The sequence below is a fragment of the Seriola aureovittata genome, chromosome 18, assembly GCF_021018895.1.
Source record: "Seriola aureovittata isolate HTS-2021-v1 ecotype China chromosome 18, ASM2101889v1, whole genome shotgun sequence".
Lineage (NCBI taxonomy): Eukaryota > Metazoa > Chordata > Actinopteri > Carangiformes > Carangidae > Seriola > Seriola aureovittata.
Genome location: NC_079381.1, coordinates 18,436,448 through 18,461,767, shown reverse-complemented (window position 1 = coordinate 18,461,767; position 25,320 = coordinate 18,436,448). Strand labels below are relative to the sequence as shown.

The 25,320-nt window shown below is 40.4% G+C and overlaps 4 protein-coding genes across 5 annotated transcripts in view; all 4 read right to left on the bottom strand.

Annotated features, from left to right (window-relative positions):
• Nucleotides 1–606: 606 nt before the first annotated feature.
• Nucleotides 607–25,320, bottom strand: part of ntng2b (netrin g2b) — a 67,039-nt gene continuing 42,325 nt past the window's right edge. The window contains exons 6-8 of the mRNA XM_056403512.1: nt 6,347–6,514; nt 3,164–3,298; nt 607–2,119 (exon numbers count right to left, since the gene is read on the bottom strand). Of these exons, the coding sequence (XP_056259487.1) occupies nt 1,896–2,119; nt 3,164–3,298; nt 6,347–6,514 (527 nt within the window). The 3' untranslated portion in view covers nt 607–1,895. The remainder of the gene's footprint in view (nt 2,120–3,163; nt 3,299–6,346; nt 6,515–25,320) is intronic.
• Nucleotides 9,373–11,144, bottom strand: LOC130186401 (sarcoplasmic reticulum histidine-rich calcium-binding protein-like). Its single transcript, XM_056403515.1, has 4 exons — nt 10,907–11,144; nt 10,475–10,561; nt 10,263–10,385; nt 9,373–9,605 (listed from the first exon to the last, which is right to left on the bottom strand). Exons 1-4 carry the CDS (start codon nt 11,019–11,021, stop codon nt 9,484–9,486), a joined length of 447 nt encoding a protein of 148 aa, XP_056259490.1. The 5' UTR covers nt 11,022–11,144; the 3' UTR covers nt 9,373–9,483.
• Nucleotides 11,186–14,679, bottom strand: LOC130186399 (histidine-rich glycoprotein-like). 2 transcript variants are annotated; one of them, XR_008830281.1, is made up of 9 exons: nt 14,332–14,679; nt 14,015–14,134; nt 13,800–13,919; nt 13,264–13,383; nt 13,070–13,168; nt 12,719–12,811; nt 12,457–12,549; nt 12,020–12,363; nt 11,186–11,867 (listed from the first exon to the last, which is right to left on the bottom strand). XR_008830281.1 is itself a non-coding variant. In XM_056403513.1 (8 exons), the coding sequence occupies exons 1-8, from the start codon at nt 14,441–14,443 to the stop codon at nt 12,221–12,223; spliced, it is 900 nt and encodes a 299-aa protein (XP_056259488.1). In that variant the 5' UTR covers nt 14,444–14,679; the 3' UTR covers nt 11,809–12,220. The 2 variants fall into 2 exon arrangements, 1 of the variants encoding a protein (XP_056259488.1); XM_056403513.1 differs by having other exon boundaries at nt 11,809–12,363.
• Nucleotides 14,851–17,399, bottom strand: LOC130186400 (histidine-rich glycoprotein-like). The gene is made up of 7 exons (XM_056403514.1): nt 16,771–17,399; nt 16,470–16,580; nt 16,165–16,284; nt 15,848–15,967; nt 15,633–15,752; nt 15,097–15,216; nt 14,851–15,001 (listed from the first exon to the last, which is right to left on the bottom strand). The coding sequence occupies exons 1-7, from the start codon at nt 16,919–16,921 to the stop codon at nt 14,886–14,888; spliced, it is 858 nt and encodes a 285-aa protein (XP_056259489.1). The 5' UTR covers nt 16,922–17,399; the 3' UTR covers nt 14,851–14,885.

Genomic DNA, 25,320 nt, shown 5'->3' with positions numbered 1-25,320 from the left:
CAGGCTTAGTCTCGCTTTTATCTTTTGATGTACACTGTATCCTGGTGTAATGCAGCATTCATGTCTCTTTATCCACTGTGTACCTGGGCTGACTCAGCAATAGAACAATTCTCAGTGAAATGATGTTGTAGTTTTGCTAAAGAAGAACTTGAAGGACATTTTTGCTAAATGCAATATGTCACTGGCACAGTCTTGCAAATATCAACGATCTGGAGGAGAGAAGAAAATCTGGCCTCAGGATCAGTCGCTCTGTCTCCCAGGACCATTTTGAATCAGTGTGTCTCCACTGTTTGTATTATGGAAAATATTTTTTAATTAGCCCATTACTTGTGGTGCATCTGCAAGTGACATTTTTCAGATATAAAAGCTCTTTGCAACTTTTATCAGAGTAAAATAATTTATATTCTCTGGACAGGAAAACAGTTCTTTGTGATTGTCAGACAGGCTGTTGTATTTCAAATTGGAATAATCCATTTGTAATGATGAGCATTCAACACCATGTCCAAAGTGAATGAAATAGATCAAATGGATGATTGGGAGTGATGGCTCTCTTGTCTCAACTTGTTTGATTTTTTTTTTTCTTTTTTTTTTTCACCCCACTGAAAAAAAGATGTTAACAGCATTTAATCATGGACACTTGATTGAATGAAAAAAGTACAAGCAAGAAGGCAAATAACAGTCATATTTACTGCAAGGTTTACACTCGGTGTAATAAAATGCTCATTTGGAATAGTTGTAAATGTCATTTTTTATAATTTATTGTAACTCCAAACAAAAATAATTTCTACAAAAAATAGTCAAATAATGTCATATAATATTGATACGTGGTTGATATCTTTTCTCTCTCTTTTAGACTTCTGATAAGTTAAATTCTCTTAAATTCTGCTTCCTGAATACTGTGTGAAGATTAAATCTCGCTAAGTGTGGCAACAATCACTCATTCCTATAACAACCATAATAGTGACTAAATTTTTATAATTCGTAACCCCCTGGATATTATATAATATGTATAATCTCAGCGACTGTTAGTGGGCACATTAGATACAATGACTGAAGATATAATTTTTTTTAAAAAAATGCAGCAGAAATAGAATAAATGTAAAATCAAGTCTCATCTTTTAAGAGGAAATGAAACCTGGTTAATATGCTATGTAGGCCTCAGCAGCAGGATCAAATGCACAGCTCGCCTCCCGACCTGTTTGTCGTGTCAACGTGTCTTGTCCTCTCACCGAGTCTGACCACACACACTGGCCATCAGTCTTAAGGAGGTGAGATCCTTAAATCAACCAAGAAAAAAAAAAAAAAGGAAAAAAAAAAGGTCCTTGTGGTTACAACAGCCATTCCCTTTGAAGTGAAACAGTGGTGATTTAAGTGTTTTGTTTATGCTTTTTGGTTTGATGCACATTGCTCCAGCTCAGAAATAAAGGGAACAGTGGTTGGTATGATTTTTTTTTTTTTTTTTTTTCCCCTTCGTCTGCATCTCTTTTCTCTGAGGTCATTCCCTGTTTTTCTCTGTTTGTCCTTCTTCTCACAGCTGAGCACACATTCGGTATCATAACCGTCCTGTGAGGTGTGTGTGTGTGTGTGTGTGTGTGTGTGTGTGTGTGTCTGTGTATGTGTGTCTGAGTGTCTGAAAGGTGACCGGGGATAGTAAGTGTTGTGTGTGTGTGTGCTCTTTTGCGAGTGCTGCTGAAGAGTGTGTGTGTGTGTGTGTGTGTGTGTGTGTGTGTGTGTGTGTGTGTGTGTGTGTGTGTGTGTGTGTGTGTGTGTGTGTGTGTGTGTTCACTGGGTCCATGGCTGGGACGGCCCTACCTACTCTGGGTCTCCCCTCGCCTTACGTACACACACATATACATACACTCCTTGGTCTGAGGGGTGGGGTGGGGGTTCGTGGCTCAGTGGGGAGTTAACATGGCCAGCAGGTGGGCTAGCAGAGTGCAGAGCAGCAGGGTGGCCATGGAGAGGTGCGGCGAAGAGGCGGCATTGCAGTCCTTGCCCGCCTCGCAGCGGGAGTGTTGGCACAGTACCCCCTTAAACTCTGGAGGACAGATGCACTTCTGGTTCTGGTTGCACGTTCCTCCGTTCTGGCACAGGAGCATCTCTTCATCGCAAATGTTAGCTGTGAGTTGAGATGAAAGCAGACAGAAAGAGCAGGAGAGGGTGAAGTAGTTGGAAAGAGGGAGAGTGAAGGAATTGCAGATGTAAGGAGAATGAGAGATGAGTTGGGAATAAAGAGGATGTAGCAAAGTGACAGGTGGTAAAAGGATAGTGGGGGAGTAAAGAGCACAAAGAAAGATGTATGGCAAAGTGACAGACAGGTGGGTGAGGATAAGGAGGGGCAATGTTGGAAAATGCATGATTGGAAACAGCGATACAGGGGCAGGAGCAGAATTCAGGGCAGAGAGAACAAAGTAGAATAGAAAGCAGGAGGAAGGAAAGAGGCAAGATAAATTCTCCAGTCTTTGCCTCAGGGACAACAACAGGTAACACCTGCCTTTTCTGTTTTTGCTGCCCTTTTCTCTGTCTGTTTCTCTTGAGCCTGCATTTTCTCAGGGTCAAGTTAAAATCATTGTCTGAAACCCAGCAGAAAATACACTGCATGTGTGATGTGTTAAGTAATGATTGGAGGTACAAATAGCATCATTAAAATGCTATAAAAGACATTAGAAAATGTGCAGAAATAGTTGTACGGCACAAGATACTTGACCTGAAAATGTTCTGAGAGAGAATCAGGCTTCCATGACAAGAAATAATTACACCAGATAACATTTTTTATTACACCAAAGGTAATTGGCTCTGATGCATCGGAGTATTGGAGTAAGATGTCAAACCTAAAACATACTGTCCTACTATTTACTACAATGTGCCCCATGTTGTAATAAATAAACCTACATTGAAAGGGGGTGGGTCTGTTTGAGACTGAGGCCTTTGACTAGATGGTAGATGGTGGAGGAAGGCGATTCCCTGTAATGGGGTTAAGGTGTGACAGGGTCATCAATTAAAGGAGCAGCTGATGCTGCTAATGAGCTACATGATCTATTCCCCCAGGAGTAAAGAAAACATCAGGCGATGCACTCAGGAGGGACCTGGAAGGCTACAACATTTTTTTCAACCCTGGTTTTTTAGACATGAACCCACAAAAATTTGCTGTCCTTATACTCACGATAACAGCCTTGTTTCCAGTAGTAGCCTGGCAGACAGTCGTCGCACTTGGCCCCTGTGGCACCATCTTTACACTGGCAGAAGCCTGTACCGTTACACCGGTCATGAACAGAACCCATCTGGTTGCAGTTACACTCTGAAGGAAGAGTGGTGGAGGAAAAAGAGAGAGAGTGTCATTTAGAAATTCCTGCCTGTTGTAATTTTTTGGGGGATTTGATCTACAGTTGAATTAAGTTCAGCCAAAAATGTGTGCATGTGTGTCACACCACAGATTTGTCTTTGGTATTGAAGCACTTCAGAGCTACAGTACTTTGCATATAAGGTGGAGTCTCTCCAGAGTACAGAGATGTCCCAAGATGCTGCAGATTCAGACCCAAAATTAAGGCTCTTTTATTTCTCCAGGTTTAGTTTTTTGTGTCAGTTTCAGTGTACTAAATATATCACAGCTTGTGATACATGTAATGCTGTCAGGACTAGAAACGACTGTGATTTAAGGCATTTCATTTTGCATGTTTTAACTGCATATCATAGGTCTCAGTTTTTTTCTCACGCAGAATGCCACCTCTTCACAAACTACTCCCAAGGTCTCTGAGAGGTTAACGTTTTAGAACAGTCTTTCAACAAATTTACTGGCGCCCATCACACATCCTAACACTGTGAAGAGACTACAGCGACTCATCTAAACAGAAAAATGAAATGACAGATGTCCTATGTCAGAAAGTACTAAGTATCTCAGATGTTGTTTGGGAAACTAATCCCATTTAAATAGAACTGCAAGTTCTTTTGACGGTATGATATCTGCTTTCAAAGGCAGATAGAATAAGTTTAGGGAACATTGTGGTATTTCGAACAGTTGTGAATCTTTTTGTTGAAATGAAATCAAACTTTATGATTCAAATGGCCAATCATAACCATACCACAAACATATAGTTAACCTCAGAAACACCCTTAATTCTCCCTTATAGCTACCTGTCTAAACATTTTTTTGTTGTACTGAAATGTGAACTTTGTACTGAGATTCATGACACATAAGTCTAACAAAGATTTACCACTCAAGTTTTCTTCTCTTTAAGACAAGATGACATTGAATTTCTCTTTGGATCTTTTTTTTATTTTTTTAGAATTCTCTGTGTTTCCCTCAGATGTCTGCACAATATTATCATTACAAATACGTGTATTTTTAGACGCTGACTGATATCCAGATCAGTGGTAGCTGGTAGCAGATCAGAGATGGTAAAAAATTGCAGATCTGCATATTTGCGCTGCATTTGTGACTTGATGTTAGCAGATAGCTTGTCTTTTACTTAAACCCCAGATCAAATTAACAAATTTATTATAAAATATTCATAAAGGAGAAACAGGCCAAGATGCCCAGATTACACAACCACAGCGAGGCGGTTGGTATTCGTGTGTCTGTAGGTCATGTGCATTAATACTGGGATTGTATATGAGCCACTGAGACTGAATGTGTGTGTATAATGTGTAGCTGTGTAAAATGTGTGGAAATGCATTAGTGTTAGAGGGCACATTGTTTCTTGCTCTAGAGATGGTGTGAACTGATTTTTGTTGCCATGCTCAGTGTGCCAGTGTGCTGGCAGATGAGCTAATGGGGCCTTATTTGTGCTGACTCCAAGGCCTGGCCCTGTGTGCTCCCCAACCATGGCGAGTTTACCCTCCAACCCCCTGCAGTCCACCTACAGATGGATCCAAATCAACACCATATTTTTGCTCCACAGCAATGCAAACAAAGTGACCTCTTACTAGGACGTGCCCTTAACAAGGTGTAGAAAGTGTAGAAAGAGTAAATACGAATATGAATGCAAACAAACTGCATATATCACTGTCCAAAAAGAGTATTAATCAACTGTAGTCTGATGCTTCAGGGTGTTTGCATCAATATTAGGTTAATGGGGTTGGACTTGTAAACCTTTTGAAACACACAGTAGCAGACAAGGACAATGCAGTAGGCTAGTGACCATTAACACTCAAAAAGTTTTGAACATCCAAACGATGGAAAGTTCTTCACTGACCAAGTCAGTCACTTCAGCACATTGTTACACTTGCTTAAGACCAGACTGAAGGCAAAAAACCCCCTGATATAAAGAAGAAGTGATGATGGCTGCAGTTCCCGCCTGATAGAGCCTTAGCATTAATACATTTTTTTTGTACACTTAGGGGCAGCAAAATAAGCTCTAAACATAACTTTGACATATCATCACCTTTATAAAGTTGTTCTGATCAACTTTTATAAAACGGTTGCCTATTCACATATCCAGCAGACCAGCTAGCTGCTAACGGTCTTTGTCTGGTGTTTCGTGCTGAGTAGGTATTGTACAGTTGGTTTATGAGAATGTTGTCACTGAAAACAGCAGCATGCTTCATCTGGAAATGATGCTGATGAGAGTGAGAGTGAACCAAAACAAACAATGTGCTGAAAGATGCTTAATGATCAGTAGAACTGATGGGGACAGCAGAGTCAGGTGATAAATCTTTGGGTTTGTCACTAGCAGTGACCCCTCTCACATTACAAATAGCCTCCTCAGCTTGCATTATGTCCCGCCATGATCTACATAACAAAAGAACAAGTATGCTCATAGTAATTGTAGTTTATCAATAAGAATGCTAACAGAAAAATCAGTTTTATCTCATTAATATGTACCAAAATCTGATCAGCTCATCTATAACTGTCCATATCTACTCCGTCTTAAGTATGAGGTTTCTAGTGTATTGTTTTTGGGTTATCATGTACAGAGATACCAGCATGATGACATGATATCCTGCATACATAAGATTGTTGATTAGTGCGGCTTTAAGTTCATGTTCATTAACATGTCCAATTACTTTTGTGTTCCCTGTGGTTATAGGATTGTGTATAACAATTTCTTCACGGTTGAACTGATGTGGATAATCACAATCAACTTGTATCTGACAGTGCTTTAACAAAAATATGTTTTCAAAAGTATGTAAAGAAGAAAGTAAAGAAAGTACATGTGTTAGAATTTCATCACTGGACTTCCTAGGTGTGGTCCTTTGTCGTGGGTGCTTGAATTTTGAAGGCAGTAACAGTTAGCATATCCTTTTCCGCTTTCTCTGTCAATCACCCAGAACACACACTCTACCACCATAGTGACACACACACCATTGCCCTCTACACATACTCTCCCCTGTCCCCTTGTTGACTGACCGATGCAGACGCTCTCATCATCCAGTTCAGCAGAGGCGTTGCGGAAGTATCCCAGTCTGCAGTGTTGGCAGTTCTGGCCCCTGGTGTTGTGCTTGCAGCTGACGCATGTGATGATGTTCAGGTAGTCGATGTAGCTGCAACGGTTGGAGTGGCCGTAGCACTCACAGTCTAAAATAAAAGAGACAGATTTAAACTCATTTCTTAGGGGAGGATAGTTATACATTTTTATGTTGAACTTGCAATTTAAATGTAGAAAAATTGGAGTGGGATAGTATCTTTTTTTTCAATCCGTTGCATTCTCTCAGGACTCTTTGACGACAGTAGGAAGTGATAAATGACTTGCACTAACAGATGTCGGAAAGTTTTAGTTTTAGACGTCAGTGAAGAAATGAATGACTCTGTGTGTGTTTTATGACTTGCCTTTCTGACTATATATTGGTTCAATAAAGACAGACCACTCCCTCTCCATTACTACACTCACAGGTTTGCTGAGTCTGCTTCACTGTGCTGCACTGATTACTGATGGGAATTCCACTATCCTGCGAGTGTGTGCGCGAGTGTGTGTACATGCTTGTTTATGTATATGGGTGCAGGCGCATGAGTACAGGCATGTTAATTGTGTCTGGGAATTTAATTGCATTATGGCATGAGTTGATTATAAGCTACAGAATCATAACCAAGGGAGTTTGAGGTGAGTGATACAGTACAGTAAGAGTTTTCCGTCTGCACCTGGCACTATGGAATCAGTCTGACCCCGATTAACCTGAGAAAAAACCTTCTTTCTCTCCTCTCTTTTCACAGTTTGTTCTTCATCTCCACAGACTTAAATTCTCTTTCATAATGCGCTGCACAATCAGAGCTTGTAATTAAATTTTCTCTTTGTAATTCATGAATTATCTGAGAGGATTTGAATGCAAGTTTTACTCTACATGCTGGAACGCTTGATAAATTAAGACTTCTTCCAAATTTCACACCCTTAAACCAAAGCTAAAAAATGATGCTGTGGAGAATGGTGTAATTTTTCCACAGAGGGAGAAATGAAAGCCTGATATCATTTACCGTCGGATCTGCATTGTGCAGAGGGATGCAGCGAGAGGTGGAGGGGTTTTGCTCTACATTCTCGCTACGATTATCTTGGCTGAGGCTGCTACCTAATTAAGGTTTTATTAAGCTTTAGAAGTTGGCTGCAATAGTGGCTGCAAGGCATCACTGTCCTCTAAAGAGGCGTTTACCAGGCATGTTTATGCAAATACACATTTAAATGCACATTAAAAAGTCGGAGTTTAGCTGTTTAATCAGCCGTCACATTATTATTTTATTATTGTTTGGTTGATGATGCCAGCTGAAATATTAATGAGCTGGTTTAAAGGAAGCCAGCGAGAGGAGCACCATAAAATGCCTCTCTCAGCACTGAGGGAACCATGCTAGCAGTGTGGGAAGAACTGCCTAATTAAATATAAATGGCCAATTACTCCACAGACTAGAGAGGCAATGGGACATTGTTCCACAAATTAACGTTACTAGTCAAGATGCTGCTTTACTGGTATTTATCAGCTGTGAATTGTTAACGGTGAAAGACGATTACACAGAGAATGAGAGACAGCTGTCTGCATCAAAGATTGTGTGAGGATGAAAGAATAATGGTTTACTTTGCTAACAAGCATCTTTTTCTGAAATCAGTATACAGAAATGTTAGTGTGGGCAGTTAAGGTAAACACTTACCTTGATCATGCACATAAAGCAAACACAACCACGAGGGAGTCACAGATGCAAGGGAAAAAATGAGCAAAATGAAAAAACACATAACATGCAATGAAAGGAATTTTCCCACAGGTTTTATCCCTGAAAATCAGCCTCAACACTTTAGTCAAATGACTAAAAGACTTTACAATCCACTGATCTAAGAATCTCACCAAGCTCAAGTTTCCCCTCTGTATCCTCAGACCATGTGCTGCTCATGTTGGTCTCTTACCTTTGAAATCATCGTATATGATCCCAAACAACTGTCTGGCCTGGGGCTCTCCTGAGATCAAGAGTTTCAGAAGCCCTTGAGGGATGAAGGAATCTTTGTGTAAGAGTCATCTGCTCATCATTCACTGTGCCACAGTCGTCTACAGCACTATACCGTCACACAGGCGGAGCAGGTCTATCTTATAGGTGAGCATTAGTTCTACAGAGAGGTCGTATGGATTAGGTGGATGGGATTCCCACTAGATTCTACCGTTACAAGAAGGGAGTTGCTTTGTTCTATAAAGCTGATAAAATCCTCACTCAGTGGCTGGAGAGAACCCAAAAATCATAATCAGGATTTAATGAGTCTACATGCAAGGAACTACTGTAGTGCTGCACCTGAGTAAAGAGATTTAAAGTTAAATCTAATTTAACACTATTTTTAATATTTGCAATCTGATGTGGCTCGTTTTTTTTTAAAGCATCCATTAGGTTTTCAAATGAAAATATGAAATAATTTTCAAAACAAAGATGAGATTAAAAGTTAATTCTTGACTTTGGAAACAGCAGTTGGCAAAATAATGCCAACAGAAATGATCATATGACACATTCTTCTTCATGTGATAGAATCAAAAGCCTCAGAACGGCGTAGTGGATCTTGTTATGTGAGTGTTTTACCAACCACTGTTTCCACAGGAAAACAATTAACTCTAACTCTAACTTTAAGCCACACAAGGATGAGAAGTCTTGAACATGCTCAAAAATGGAAATTTGAACATCTACAATGCCACGTCAACAGGACTTCATCTGCTGAAGACGATTGTGGGACATGATTAATCGACTCAAGAAAGAATTTTTAAAACTAAAATCAAAAACTCTTCTGGGAAACATTTAGTTTGGTTCGTCAACATTAAATATTTTAAAAAGTGTTTTTCTGTCAGGTCGGCAAAGCAGAACCTTTTCAAGAGGCAGGTTAAACTTTATTTTGCACTGATGACACACGTGGAAGATTCAGCCAAGAGAAAGATGACTCAACTGTGGGCTCAAATGATTCGAATCACCACATTTAATGGAGCAGGAACATATTAGATAAATGCAATACTGTGCCACCTATTAACCTCATCATGATAAAGTTTGGCTCCCGATGTGCAGCCAGTTATGAATCACTGTGCTGTTATACCACGTGTTCAGATTCTACCTTTCCTTTTCTCTCTTTCCTTCTCTCTGTCTTCATCCTCTTTCCCAGAAGTGTGTTTTGTGGTCTCATGACTCCCTCTTTCCCCCTCCGGTTTTTCAAAGACGTGGTGCACTACAAAGGAGCGAAAGCTTGCAAATCAATCTCTATTGATGATTATCTCAGGCTGTTAAACCAAACTAGATATTACAAAGATGACTGACAAGACAACAATATCCACATATTTGTTGTAAACCTGTTCACATACTATAATGTAATACATGTGTGTTGAAAAAGTTAAATATTCTTTTTTTTGTTTTTTAGCCAAGTGTCATAAAGTGCAAAATTTTCATACTATTTATAAACAGCAAGAGGTAAAACTTGATGAAAATGTAATAATGTTCACACTGTTCTGAACATAGAAACAACAATGTGTTTACTTCAAGAGCATCTTTAATGTCAAATTCATCTTCCTTTTTCTTGTCTACCCATTCTTTCCCACTTCATCCTCCTGTTTGCTTTTTATTTCTTGCCCTTCAGTGTCAGTCATTGTCTCAGTTAAAAATATGGCGCTGCTGTTGGTGGCAAATTAATATTTAGCCTCATAGCTTATGTTGACTGACAGGTTATCATGCTGTTGAAGAGAGGAAGTTAGAGACGTTTCTTTCCAGTTCCCATTTTTCAGTGTGAGGTGCCAAGTTTAACTCGCGGTGACAGTTGATCTTCTGCATATTTACTGCACTAAAATATATTTACTGCATATATTGCTACCACTACAAATAGAAGAGATACCTCTCCTGTCGGCTTTTCCTTCTGTGTGCTTGTCCTCCTCCTCCCTTTTCTGCCCGTGTTCAGATGAGGTGGTTGTTCTGTGGCCGTGAGTTTCATGTACGTGTCCCTCAAAATTGTGGGAAACTTAAACACCACAATGAGCAAAATTGAGGTGATATGATATGAGATACATTTTATGAGAAGATCTCCACCACTACTGGTAAAACAGATACCTTTCCTTTCAGCTTTTCTTTCCTCCCCGTGCCCAGTTGTTCTGTGGCCGTGAGTCTCATGTTCATGTTCCTCAGACTTGTGGAGGACTGTTGCACCACAATAGTCATGAACGTAACAAGCAGAAACATCTTATGATTAAAATATCTGAGTTTTTAATTGGTCCTCCCTTCCTTCCCTTTTCTCACCCCTAGTATCTCAAATAGAAAATGCGAGATTAAGATTTTACTCTACAGCCTAAGTTTATCCACTAAACTATTATATAGTTGAACAGATGCAGATAGATGAATTCAGATATATTTCTGCTGTTTATACTGGCCCAGTTTAACACTGGAGTTGCCAAGTTTAGCTTGTGAGGAAGGTTTATCTACTGCATATTTAATGCAACACAACTACAGTATCTAAATCTACACCACTACATATAAGACAGATACCTTTACTTCCTTTATGATCCTCTTCACCGTGCTCAGATAAGGTTGTTGTTTTGTGGCCATGACTCTCATGTCCATGTTCCTCAGACTTGTGCGAGACTGAAACAGCCATTGCCATCAATATAGGAATCCAAAGTTAAGATGCATTTCTACTGTTTGCAATTTTCACTATGAGTTTAAATTGTGCTGAAAGTTTGTCTGTTACTACAGGTAAACTACCACATTGCCACCGCTACATATACAAGCGATACCTTTTCTTTCGTTATGTTTCTCTTCCCCGTGTTCAGATGAGGTGGTTGTTCTGTGGCCGTGAGTTTCATGTACGTGTCCCTCAAAATTGTGGGAAACTTAAACACCACAATGAGCAAAATTGAGGTGATATGATATGAGATACATTTTATGAGAAGATCTCCACCACTACTGGTAAAACAGATACCTTTCCTTTCAGCTTTTCTTTCCTCCCCGTGCCCAGTTGTTCTGTGGCCGTGAGTCTCATGTTCATGTTCCTCAGACTTGTGGAGGACTGTTGCACCACAATAGTCATGAACGTAACAAGCAGAAACATCTTATGATTAAAATATCTGAGTTTTTAATTGGTCCTCCCTTCCTTCCCTTTTCTCACCCCTAGTATCTCAAATAGAAAATGCGAGATTAAGATTTTACTCTACAGCCTAAGTTTATCCACTAAACTATTATATAGTTGAACAGATGCAGATAGATGAATTCAGATATATTTCTGCTGTTTATACTGGCCCAGTTTAACACTGGAGTTGCCAAGTTTAGCTTGTGAGGAAGGTTTATCTACTGCATATTTAATGCAACACAACTACAGTATCTAAATCTACACCACTACATATAAGACAGATACCTTTACTTCCTTTATGATCCTCTTCACCGTGCTCAGATAAGGTTGTTGTTTTGTGGCCATGACTCTCATGTCCATGTTCCTCAGACTTGTGCGAGACTGAAACAGCCATTGCCATCAATATAGGAATCCAAAGTTAAGATGCATTTCTACTGTTTGCAATTTTCACTATGAGTTTAAATTGTGCTGAAAGTTTGTCTGTTACTACAGGTAAACTACCACATTGCCACCGCTACATATACAAGCGATACCTTTTCTTTCGTTATGTTTCTCTTCCCCGTGCTCAGGTGAGGTTGTTGTTTTGTGGCCATGACTCCCATGTCCATGTTCCTCAGACTTGTGCGAGACTGAAACAGCCATTGCCATCAATATAGGAATCCAAAGTTAAGATGCATTTCTACTGTTTGCAATTTTCACTATGAGTTTAAATTGTGCTGAAAGTTTGTCTGTTACTACAGGTAAACTACCACATTGCCACCGCTACATATACAAGCGATACCTTTTCTTTCGTTATGTTTCTCTTCCCCGTGCTCAGGTGAGGTTGTTGTTTTGTGGCCATGACTCCCATGTCCATGTTCCTCAGACTTGTGCGAGACTGAAACAACCATTGTCATCATCAGTCACAACAGGTAAACTACAGTATGTAAAGGTACAAGAACACTACCACCGCTACATATACAAGAAATACCTTTCGTTTCTTTATGCACTCCTTCTCCATGCTCAAACAATGTTGTTTTGTGGCCATGACTCTCATGTCCATGTTCCTCAAACTTGTGCGAGACTGAAACAACCATTGTCATCAACATAAGAATCCAAACAGCTGCTTTCAATTTTCAGGGAAGCATTTTTTTATGCTATGAGTTTAAGTTGTAAAAATTTGTCAGTCACAACAGGTAAACTACAGTATGTAAAAGTACAAGAACATTATTACTGCTACATATAAGAGATACCTTTTGTTTCTTTATGCACTCCTTCTCCATGCTCAAATAATGTTGTTTTGTGGCCATGAGTCTCATGTATGTGTCCCTCAGGCTTGTGGGAGACTGAAACACCACAATTATCAACATAACAAGCAGAAACACCTCATGAGGATATTATGCTGTTTCCTCAGCAACCTAAACAGTAATGCTATGACTTCAGTGCCAAATTTAGATTTAGCTTGAATTGATTGAGATTGAGATACATTTCTGCTGCACTTTTTAGGCACCTATTTTGGCTACATGATGGCAAGTTGCACTTATGGTAAAAGTTGAGCAACTTCATACTAAACTACAATATATACATCTACAAGGCCAAGATACCTTTCCTTTCTTTTTCCTCCGTTTCCTCTCCATGCACAGAAGTTGTTGTTTTGTGGCCATGATGTGTCTCGTGTACATGCTCCTCAGACTTGTGGGGGACTAACACACCACATTTTTAATTGAAAGTTGCCAAGTTTAACTCGGGTTCATCTGCTAACACTACAGGTACATTACACTGGTACTAAAAGAGATACCTCTCCATTCAGCTTTTCTTTCTGTGTGAGCATCCTCGTGCCTTCTCTCTCCATGCTCAGATGAGGTTGTGGTTTTGTGGCCATGAGTCTCATGCGCATGTTCCTCAGAGTTGTGGGAGACTGAAACACCACAACTGTCATTAACATGACAAGCAAAAAGTAAATCTTCTTCACTTTATTCCTCAATAACATAAATATATATATAAATGACATTTGAATGAATTGAGCCCTGTATCTTAAATTGACTGACAGGCTATGATGCTGCTAAAGAGACAAATTCACAGGCATCTATTTTTCACTGTAATTTGCCAAATTTAACTTGTGGTGGAAGTTTATCTCAGAACAGCATCAGTTCTACAATGTAGTCTGGGATTAGGTAATGTGGGTTGCATTTGAATTAATTAGAACATATTAAACGCACGTTTTAATTCATTCAAACCTGAATTTTTAAAAAGGTGACAGCCCTGTTATAAATAATCTAAAACACTGTATTAAATCTACATGGAAATTGCTACCACTACATGTAAAAGAGTTACCTCCTCTTTCTTTATGTGCGTCTTCATGCCTTTTCACCCCATGCTCCCCGTGCTCAGATGAGGTTGTGGTTTTGTGGCCATGGTGCGTCTCGTGTACGTGCTCCTCAGACTTGTGGGGGACTAACACACCACATTTGTGATTGAAAGTTGCCAAGTTTAACTCGGGTTCATCTGCTAAGACTACAGGTACATTACACTGGTACTGAAAAAGATACCTCTCCATTCAGCTTTTCTTTCTGTATGTGCCTCCTCATGTCTTCTCTCCCCGTGCTCAGGTGAGGTTGTGGTTTTGTGGCCATGAGTCTCATGTATGTGTCCCTCAGACTTGTGGGAAACTTAACACACAACGATTGTCATGAACATAACAAGCAAAAACATGTTAATAATTGCAGCCTCCAGTTATCAGTTTCAGTTATCAATGCAATTTTGTCTTGTAATAAAAGTTTATCAATTGCATATTTATTCCATGACAATTAGACTTCATTGTATAAATCTATGAAAACTTTTCCTCCACTACATCTAAAGAAGATACCTGTCCTTTCTGCTTTTCTTTCTGTATGCCCATCCTCATGTCTTATCTCTCCGTGCTCAGATGAGGCTGTTGTTTTGTGGCCATGAGACTCGTGTATGTGTCCCTCGAACATGTGGTGGGCTGAAACACCAATATAGTCACTGATATAACGCACATTTTCTAAATGCACTGCTGCTGTTTTCACGGGCCCATTTTACACTGTGAATTGCCGAGTTTAGCTGCTACTTATTTGCTGTTATCATGTAAATCTAGAACATTGCCTCCACTACTACTACTGTACTACAAACAGATACCTGTCTTTTCACCTTTTCTTTCTTTCTCCTCCTCCTCCTCCCTTTTATCTTCGTGCTCAAATGAGGTTTTGGTTTTCTGGCCATGAGCCTGGTGTACTTGTTGCTCAGGCTTGTGGAGGACTGACCGTCAAACAAACAAAAGAAGCAAAAATTTAGATACATTTCTGCTGCACTTTTTAGGCACCTATTTTGGCTACATGATGGCAAGTTGCACTTATGGTAAAAGTTGAGCAACTTCATACTAAACTACAATATATACATCTACAAGGCCAAGATACCTTTCCTTTCTTTTTCCTCCGTTTCCTCTCCATGCACAGAAGTTGTTGTTTTGTGGCCATGATGTGTCTCGTGTACATGCTCCTCAGACTTGTGGGGGACTAACACACCACATTTTTAATTGAAAGTTGCCAAGTTTAACTCGGGTTCATCTGCTAACACTACAGGTACATTACACTGGTACTAAAAGAGATACCTCTCCATTCAGCTTTTCTTTCTGTGTGAGCATCCTCGTGCCTTCTCTCTCCATGCTCAGATGAGGTTGTGGTTTTGTGGCCATGAGTCTCATGCGCATGTTCCTCAGAGTTGTGGGAGACTGAAACACCACAACTGTCATTAACATGACAAGCAAAAAGTAAATCTTCTTCACTTTATTCCTCAATAACATAAATATATATATAAATGACATTTGAATGAATTGAGCCCTGTATCTTAAATTGACTGACAGGCTATGATGCTGCTAAAGAGACAAATTCACAGGCATCTATTTTTCACTGTAATTTGCCAAATTTAACTTGTGGTGGAAGTTTATCTCAGAACAGCATCAGTTCTACAATGTAGTCTGGGATTAGGTAATGTGGGTTGCATTTGAATTAATTAGAACATATTAAACGCACGTTTTAATTCATTCAAACCTGAATTTTTAAAAAGGTGACAGCCCTGTTATAAATAATCTAAAACACTGTATTAAATCTACATGGAAATTGCTACCACTACATGTAAAAGAGTTACCTCCTCTTTCTTTATGTGCGTCTTCATGCCTTTTCACCCCATGCTCCCCGTGCTCAGATGAGGTTGTGGTTTTGTGGCCATGGTGCGTCTCGTGTACGTGCTCCTCAGACTTGTGGGGGACTAACACACCACATTTGTGATTGAAAGTTGCCAAGTTTAACTCGGGTTCATCTGCTAAGACTACAGGTACATTACACTGGTACTGAAAAAGATACCTCTCCATTCAGCTTTTCTTTCTGTATGTGCCTCCTCATGTCTTCTCTCCCCGTGCTCAGGTGAGGTTGTGGTTTTGTGGCCATGAGTCTCATGTATGTGTCCCTCAGACTTGTGGGAAACTTAACACACAACGATTGTCATGAACATAACAAGCAAAAACATGTTAATAATTGCAGCCTCCAGTTATCAGTTTCAGTTATCAATGCAATTTTGTCTTGTAATAAAAGTTTATCAATTGCATATTTATTCCATGACAATTAGACTTCATTGTATAAATCTATGAAAACTTTTCCTCCACTACATCTAAAGAAGATACCTGTCCTTTCTGCTTTTCTTTCTGTATGCCCATCCTCATGTCTTATCTCTCCGTGCTCAGATGAGGCTGTTGTTTTGTGGCCATGAGACTCGTGTATGTGTCCCTCGAACATGTGGTGGGCTGAAACACCAATATAGTCACTGATATAACGCACATTTTCTAAATGCACTGCTGCTGTTTTCACGGGCCCATTTTACACTGTGAATTGCCGAGTTTAGCTGCTACTTATTTGCTGTTATCATGTAAATCTAGAACATTGCCTCCACTACTACTACTGTACTACAAACAGATACCTGTCTTTTCACCTTTTCTTTCTTTCTCCTCCTCCTCCTCCCTTTTCTCCCCATGCTCAGATGAGGTTGTTGTTTTGTGGCCATGATGTGTCTCATGTAAGTGTTCCTCAGGCTGATGGGGAACTGAAACACCACAATAGTGATTGAAATAACAATCAAATATTTAACTGCATTTTTCTGCTGGTTCTAGTTTTTTGTTGGACCATGTTTTGCTGTGAGTTGCAACCCGGGGTTTTCTTTAGTGCATATTTCCACCACTACACAGGTAAACTACAGATTGCTACAGCTAACACAGCACACAGAAAACAGCTACCTTTTCTTTCTGCATGCTCTTCCTCCTCCCTTTTCTCTCCATGCTCAGATGAGGTTGTTATTTGGTGGCCGTGACTCTCATGTACGTGTCTCTCAGACTTGTGGGGGTCTGACACAGCAAAATCATCATTGACATACCAAAGTAAAAACATCAATTTTGTCTTCCCTGTCTTAGCAACCTAAACAACTAGTAAATATAATTTCTTTCCAGCTGTGACAGTGTGGCTGCTGTTATTTTCATCTTGTGAGTCTGTTTGTGTGCGTCATGGGAAAATGTGGTCCTGGAGACATCTACTGTAGCAGGAACTACCACAAAGGTGGTTTTGAGTATTTTGGCACGTGTTTATATGTCTGTCTGTCTGTGGATAGATATTCACCGCCATAGTGTCACAACTGAGCAAGATACAATCACAAAACATGTTGCAGGGTGTCGCAGCAGGTATGATCCCATCACAAGATGGTCTCTAGTTTTAAACTTGTTTCTCGGGTCTTTTCCTTTCCTTGCTCCTCCGTTCAGTCATTCTCTACCAAATTAAGGTCACTAATGAGACAGATTTCTGCTGTTTTCAGTCACAAGTGCTGAGTTAATTCACGGTAAAAGTTTACCAGCTGCGTGTTTACGGCACACCAAGTTAATTTTTAAATATAAAACTACAAGAACACTTTTACCACGACTTAAAACACAGGATACCTGTCTCTTCAGCTTTTCTCTCGGTGTGTGCCTCCTCATGCCTTTTCTCTCCGTGCTCGGATGAGGTTGTGGTTCTGTGGCCATGAATCTCATGTACTCGCCCCTCAAACTTGTGGATGACTGACATAATAATCATAATCATCATTGGCATAACAAGCAAAAATATAGTTACATTTCTGGTGTTTTTAATTTTTTACTGTGAGTTGCTAAGTTTAACCCATGGTGAAAGTTTATTTCCACCACTACAGGCTGACTACAGTTAGCTACAGCCACAACTACAGAACACAGAGATAGACAGATGCCTTTTCTCTCAGCTTTTCTCTCTGTATGATGCTCCTCCTCCTCCCTTCTCAGATGAGGTTTTTGTTTTGTGGCCATGAGTCTCATGTATGTGTTCCTCAAACATGTGGTGCACTGACACACCACAATCATTAAAAACATTAATATTAGAAAGTATTGATGCATATCTGCTCTTCCTGGTTTTCAGAGGCCAATTTTACACAATGAGTTGCCAAGTTTAGCTTGTGAGGAAAGTTTTATCTACTGCATATTTACAGCCACAACAACAAAAGAACTAAAGTATGTAAATCTAGGAAGACTACTACATATAGAAGAGATACCTTTCCTTTCAGCTTTTGTTTCTTTCCCTTCCTCCTCTCTCTCCTCCCCGTGCTGAGAGGACGTAGTTTTGTGGCCGTGAGTTTCATGTACGTGTTCCACAGACTTGTGGGAGACTGAAACACCACAATTGCTATTAAAATAACAAGTAAGACTTTAGATGCGTATCTGCTGTTTCCAGTTTTACTATGAGTTGTCAAATTTAACTTTGGTCTACTGTCCATCTGCCCGACTACATATATCTATAGATTTATATGCTGTCCTCTACTATACATAACCCAGATACCTGTCTCTTCAGGTTTTCTTTCTTTTTCCTCATCTGCCTCCTCCCTTTTATCTTCGTGCTCAAATGAGGTTTTGGTTTTCTGGCCATGAGCCTGGTGTACTTGTTGCTCAGGCTTGTGGAGGACTGACCGTCAAACAAACAAAAGAAGCAAAAATTTAGATACATTTCTGCTGTTTACACCTTTTAGTTTAACGCGTTTTGAAAGTTTATCTACTGCATTTTTCTACAATTAACTACAGTTAGCTACAAGCACTACTACAGTACATCCAACGGAGATACCTTTCCTTTCAGCGTGGCTTTCGTTTTCCTCTTCCCCCTTATTCTCCCCATGCTCAGATGAGTGTGTAGTTTTGTGGCCATGGGTCTCGTGTACGTGTCCCTCAGAATCGTGGGAGACTGACACACCATGGTTGTCATTGACACAATAAACAAAGATATGAGGTATATTTGACAAGAGTGCCACTACTGCATATAAATGAGATACCTTTCCTCTCAGCGTTTCTTTCCTCTGCCTCCTGCCCGTGCTGAGGTGAGGTGGTTTTTTTGTGAACATGTGTCTCATGTGCATGTTCCTCATTGTTGTGGGAGACTGAAACACCACAATCATCATTGATGTAACAAGAAGAAAACATCTTGCGGGATAGATTTAATTTCTCTTTTCTCAGCATCCTAAACAATAAATAAAAAGATATTACATTTCTTGCTCTTCAGCTTCAGTCATTGTCTCAGATAAAGATATGACACACGGCAAAATTATGATGTAGCTCTACAGCTTAAGTTGACTGACAGATTATTATGTCAGTGAAGAGATAAATTTAGATACATTTCTGTTTTCAGTATTTAGGGTCTCACTGTGAGCTGTCAAATTTATCTACTGCAGATTTACTGCACCATAACTAAACTACAGTCTATAAATCTACAAGAATTGCCTCTACTACACATAAAAGAAATACCTGTCTTTTCAGTTATTCTTTCTTTTTCCTCCTCCTTCCTTTTCTCTCCGTGCTCAGGTGACGTTGTTTTGTGGCCATGAGTCTCGTGTACGTGTTCCTCAGACTTGTGGGAGACTGACACACCACAGTCATCATTAACACAACGAGAAAAGACATCATGTGAGGTAGATTTTACATGCTCTGTCCTCAGCAACCTGAACAGTAGGAACTTTATAATTAGGCTGATACTGCAGTGGGTAAAGATTACTGATATCGTCTGCCTTTCTTTCTCTTCCTGTCTTCCTCCGAGACCTTGTTTTCCTTCTCTCTTCTTTTCTCTCCCTGTCAGTTAGTGGATTGCCCCATCAGGGGTCTCAGCCCTGGGCTTGGGAAAAAGCTGTGAGAGTAAGAGAGGCTTGAGAAACTCCTTCATCACTATGCTTTCACTCTGGGTGTGAAAGAAATGACATGCACTTCCTTTTATCTGAATGTCATAAAATTTTCTGACTGGTACTTGCTTGAGCTGGTTTCTTTGTTCCCCCTCCGTGATAGAGAAACAGGATCTGTCTGTGCTCTTATTTTTGTTATTGTATTTACCCATTTGAATATTCATAGATTCAGTAGATTGTAGTACATTACAGTAACATCTTCTCATGGGTGTACTTCCTTATGTTGAGATTTAATGTTCTCTCTGGTGCTACACTCCCACAAAACATCTTGAATCAGAATACTACCAGAGACAACTTTGCACACACATCCCACTTTTACTGCATTTTTAATTGTCTCTTGCTCAAGTTTTTCCCCTTCTTTTCCCTTTTTCTTTGTATGTTCCACTTTCCCAGAGGGCTTTATGCCATTCCCAGGATCCTTTGCTTCAAGTTTTTAGAGCTATAGTGAGCACAAACGAAAGAAGAAGAGATGTGAAACTAGTTCAGTTTATGGATCAACCCTCCTCTTACTTCTACCTCTCCATTTACTGCTACACAGGCACAGTTCAATAAATCAAAACACTACTCTCCTTCTCACAGAGATGATTAAGATTGAAAATACAGATAACCAATCACACGTAGCGACCACACCATGCATGTCATTGAGGGACTAATGATCACCAGACCGTTAGAGAATATAGTGCTGCATGCTTCCATCTGTGTTTCCCCTTGAGGTGTTTTTGCACGGGCGATGTACGTCTCCAGTCGTCTTCTTCAGAGAGGGGCATCCTGCAAGCATCCCGCTCCCCTGCGGAGCGTCCCCCTTCAGGCTATCTGCCGCCCACTCGCCCCCCTTCATCCCTCCCCCTCCCTGGGGCTCCAGTGAGACAGGACTCCAGCAGCTGTTCTCACAGCACCCTGGACCATTTCACACAACTGGCATCATGCCATCATTACATCTCATCGAAGTAACCCCTACCTAGCTCTACTCATGTCCGACTCTGGCCCCACTAGACCCACTCTCTCACACATCTGTCACGGTTGCACACACACGTGCGTACACATGCTGGCGGGAAAAAACTCTCTAGTGGGAAAGCAGAATTCTGAATCACGGTTGTTTCAAAGGCTGATGTAGCACAGCAGTGAACATAAATGCATTTAATCTCAGTAACCCATGCTGCCTTGGGGGTAGGAGTGATTCGTACCGTTCTTGGCATTAATCTCAATCAGCTCAGCCCAACCGTCTGACATCAGACACTGGCAGCCTGAGCATTCGGGGTTCCCGTTGCTCCACACTGACTGAAAGAAGGATGTGTGTGAGTGTCTGTTGGGCTTAGTAAACCATGACAGTGATGGAGCTCTTCATCTGCTCCCTCATTGGCAGGTTGACGCCATGCCAGAACCAGCAGAAAGTGACCTCAAACAACACGTGATCATTTTATTTATATCTTGACACTTAACATATTAATGCTGCCCGTAAACGACGCAATGTTTTGTTATGTTTGTTTAGGTGAGGTTAAATTTTTTGGGAATTGATGTTTTGGGCTTAGTCCTGATTCTGTCTTTGCTGATACCTTGTCATATCTTTTCATCACTCTGATCCTGTGTCTGCTGCACAATTCTCTCATTGTCTCTGAATGATGCAAAGACCATGTCAACTGAACTCAGACTTTAACCAACCATCCACTGCCAGTGCTCATACACCCTCCTGTTTTTCTCTCCACCCTTAAACTCCCTCTCACTCACTCACCCACATTAACTAAATTTCACTGTCACTATATAAATTGAAAAAGCGTCTCTGACATACAATATGATGCTGGGCAACATAAAATGATTATAGCTTGTATATAAGAGCATGTTAGGGACTTTAGCCTCCTGAAAATTGTCCATTTCAGAAGGGTTCCACACCATAAAAACCATCACACTGGGTGGAAATGAAAATGATCTCCTGATTCAAAATTAGATTATTCTGTTTTCTAGGGGCCTCTACACTATATCTACTGTCATCTAGAACTATGGGTGTGCCTTACCTCCTCTCTCGCTATGCCTCGGCTCTGAGTGTTTTTCCTCAGTTTTGACCGGGCTTGTGTGATGGTGATCATGAGAGTGGGGACGGAGGATGAACTCTGCTGTGATTGGATGATGGTGGTGATGATGATGATCAACAACTGCATGATGTGTGGACTCCTTTGGGACCGGGTGAGACAGATGTGAGTGTTCGGGGATTGTTTCTGAAGGTGTGAACTCCTCTGGTGTCAAGGAAATTCGGTGCTCCTCTGATGGAGTGGATGCTGAAGGAGGGAGAACCTCTGTTGTAACAGGAAGTGTGTCAGATTGTCCCAGGGGTGCCAGTGAAGGCTCAGATAAAGGGCTGGTGGGTAACACATTGTCTGTTAGTGGGGCTGAGCTTTCTGTAACTCTACTTTTTGCCGGTGGAGCTGTGGTGTCTGTTGCATCAGTTACATGAGGACAGAGAATGTAAATGCAATGAGGAATGAGCAGGCTAAGACATTAGCATAAGAGATGCTGCCTCAGATTGTTTATCCAAAGAAAGCCGAGCTTTCCTTTTTTCCTTCAAATGTGCACATATACACACACCAGTATGCACATTCATACACACTGAAGTGAGAACACACAATGAAAGTGTGATTTCACACTGCTGAGATAGGCTAAACTCAAAAGCTGTTCCACAACCCTTTCAGTGCTGGAAAATTGTGGTGTTTTTTTCTGCAAAACACAGTGATTGTTAAAGGTGTGACTATTGTTAATGTGGTTGTAAAAAGGGAATCACACAGTCTTTGTCAGTGTATTACTCTGTTTTACACTTACAATGTTGTGGTTATGGTTGTGTGCATATGTGTTTGCACACTGAATTCTGTCATGTCTAGATCTGAGAGATGAAATGAACGCTGATGAATAATGAAAATGTTCACTTTGCACCTTCACGTCAGCAATTAATTAATTACTGATTTATACATGTAGCCCTGCACACTGACACAATATAACTTTGAGATGACACGAAAACACTTATTCTTCTCTGTTTATACTGTTCTGATGTCCTGGCTAATCATCACTATTTCTTACTAATGTGAGTCTATAAATATTTGGTGGCCACTTTTTCATTCAACAGCTAGTAAATGAGAGAAAATATTATAATCGCAATGCTAGACATTCAATATATGTATGTTGTACATATTTTGACATTTTAACAGGATTTTTTTAGAATTACCCCATTTACATTTACTGGTCTGATGGTAATTGATGATAAAGATTTACAGTCTACAGACTATCAGATTTCTTTTGGTCACTGATCAACAATTGTTACCTAAAACATATAATTATAAACAAGACTAAGTACGTCCATGGAAAGCATGTCCACATTGGAAAACAGTGATGGAGAAGGCACAGGGAAGTGGGATCTAGTGGCTTAATCTCTGGCTGTCTGGAGGTTTGGGGTTCAGGGTGTTTTCTGAAAGCTCTACAGCATCAATAAAAGCAGCAGTTTACATAATATCATTCTCTTACAGCTCAGCTCTCCTCTAGTGTAGCCACACTACAATCATGTCTAAATTACATTACACACAGGAAGTCTCATACTACCTAGTTTGCAAGTGCCTACCTTCATTTAGTTCAAAATGGTGAGGCCTTAGTAAGCTGAAATGTGAGTTTCCAACCCCAGAAACGGAGTCGCTGAAGGCAATGGACTCTGTATTTAAAGGAAAGAACAAATAGTTGGCAGGCAAGGTCTTAGTGTCATTTTCAGCCATACAACAGCGCCATCACTCTCTCACGCAATGCATCAACGATCTAATCTCATTCATTATATAATCCTCTAACATGTGCCTGTCTGTCTGTACAGATGGACTCACTAACTGTCCCATGACACACTCTCTGGCACACACACACACACACACACACACACACACACACACATACACTTACGCGAGCATACAGTGGTAGTTCATGTGCTCCCTGCTCGGACACATTTTTAAGTGTCGTCCACACGGATGCATTTGCATATAATGAGATAATTTGTCGCTTGTATTAATACAGCCTGAGAAATGATAACAATAATGTTTAATGCCACCTGTCAGTCTTAGCATTCTCATCATTTATTACCAGAGTGCTAGGCATTGATTTAACTCCACACTAATGAAGCCATTGCGATTCGGGACCAGTTAACGTTTGCCAGGACACCTAATGGCGGCGGGCTGAGTGACAGCATGGATGTTATTAATATGTCACATGATTTTCCAGACATGATCCAATCTCCGTCTGTCTGAGGCCAAGTTCAACCTTTATCAAAATGCAAGGATTTCAATAGACGGGAGTGAGATGATGTTGGTGCACAGATAGATCACCAGTGTGTGTAAGTTTGTATATACTTGTCCTTTTGCATGTATGTTCGAGTGTGTGACTTTATGCATCTGCTAGAATTGCACTCGGGCTCCTCTGCAGCCCTGGGATCTGACTTTGAATTAAAAGATGAAGTAGGGTCATGTGGGGTCACGGTGGCTTGATAGGTAGATGTATGACGGGGTTTTAGGATTTGGTTTCTCTGACCTCCCCTCCCCCCTTGCCAAACGCCCATCCATGCAGCTGACCAATGGGCTGCGGCTCTGTGGATCAGACTCTTGCCAATAGATCGCTAATCCTCATCTGAGCATGCTCACTGACTTAACTGGGGCAGGGACATGACAACTACTATGACATGCTGTCCAACCTATAAGTATGCTGTAATGTTTATAGAGATGCATCTGCTTGGGCAGCACAGGCTACAGTCAAACTTATCATTGATTTTAAAGTGAAACCACACAAAAAAAAAGCTAAGCTTGGATTTGCATTTTCATATTCCTGGAAAAGGTACTGAAAATATGATTTATATAACCAACTTTTATTCGGATGAAAAACTGAAAAATAATACCCCAGGTTGCTTTAACTCTCTTCTACACAGTTCAAAGATTAAGTCAACTTTTTCTAATTTTACTGTATTGCTGCTTCTAATATTTTAAAATAACTTACAAGCTTTGAGTGATTCTTTGAAAGCAGTTGAGAGTCGGAGGAGAAAACTGAGGTTCCAGGTTGTATTATTCCAGATAACTAATATTATAATATGATCTGGTTATTCATGTCACAGGACCCTCAGCCACATTATATGATAAAACCTGTGAGCATATCTGTGTGTGTGTGTGTGTGTGTGTGTGTGTGTGTGTGTGTGTGTGTCAGTGTGTGTGTGTCAGTGTGTGTGTGTGTCAGTGTGTGTGTGTCAGTGTATGTGTCAGAGTGTGTATGTCAGTGTGTGCGTCAGTGTGTGCGTCAGTGTGTGCGTGTACAAACAGTAGTGGCGGGCCGCTCTGTGAGACTGGAACCTAAGACCTCAGATCCCCGAGAGGAAAAGGAGGGGATGAAGATGATTTATGGGTTTCACTGAAGTGCACCATATGTCTGCCATAAATCTACACATACACACATGTGTGTACACACACACACACACACACACACACACACACACACACACATACATACATATATATATATATATATATATTATATATACGCAGATAACAAGGGGTTTCTCACATCAGGGTCAGGTTCA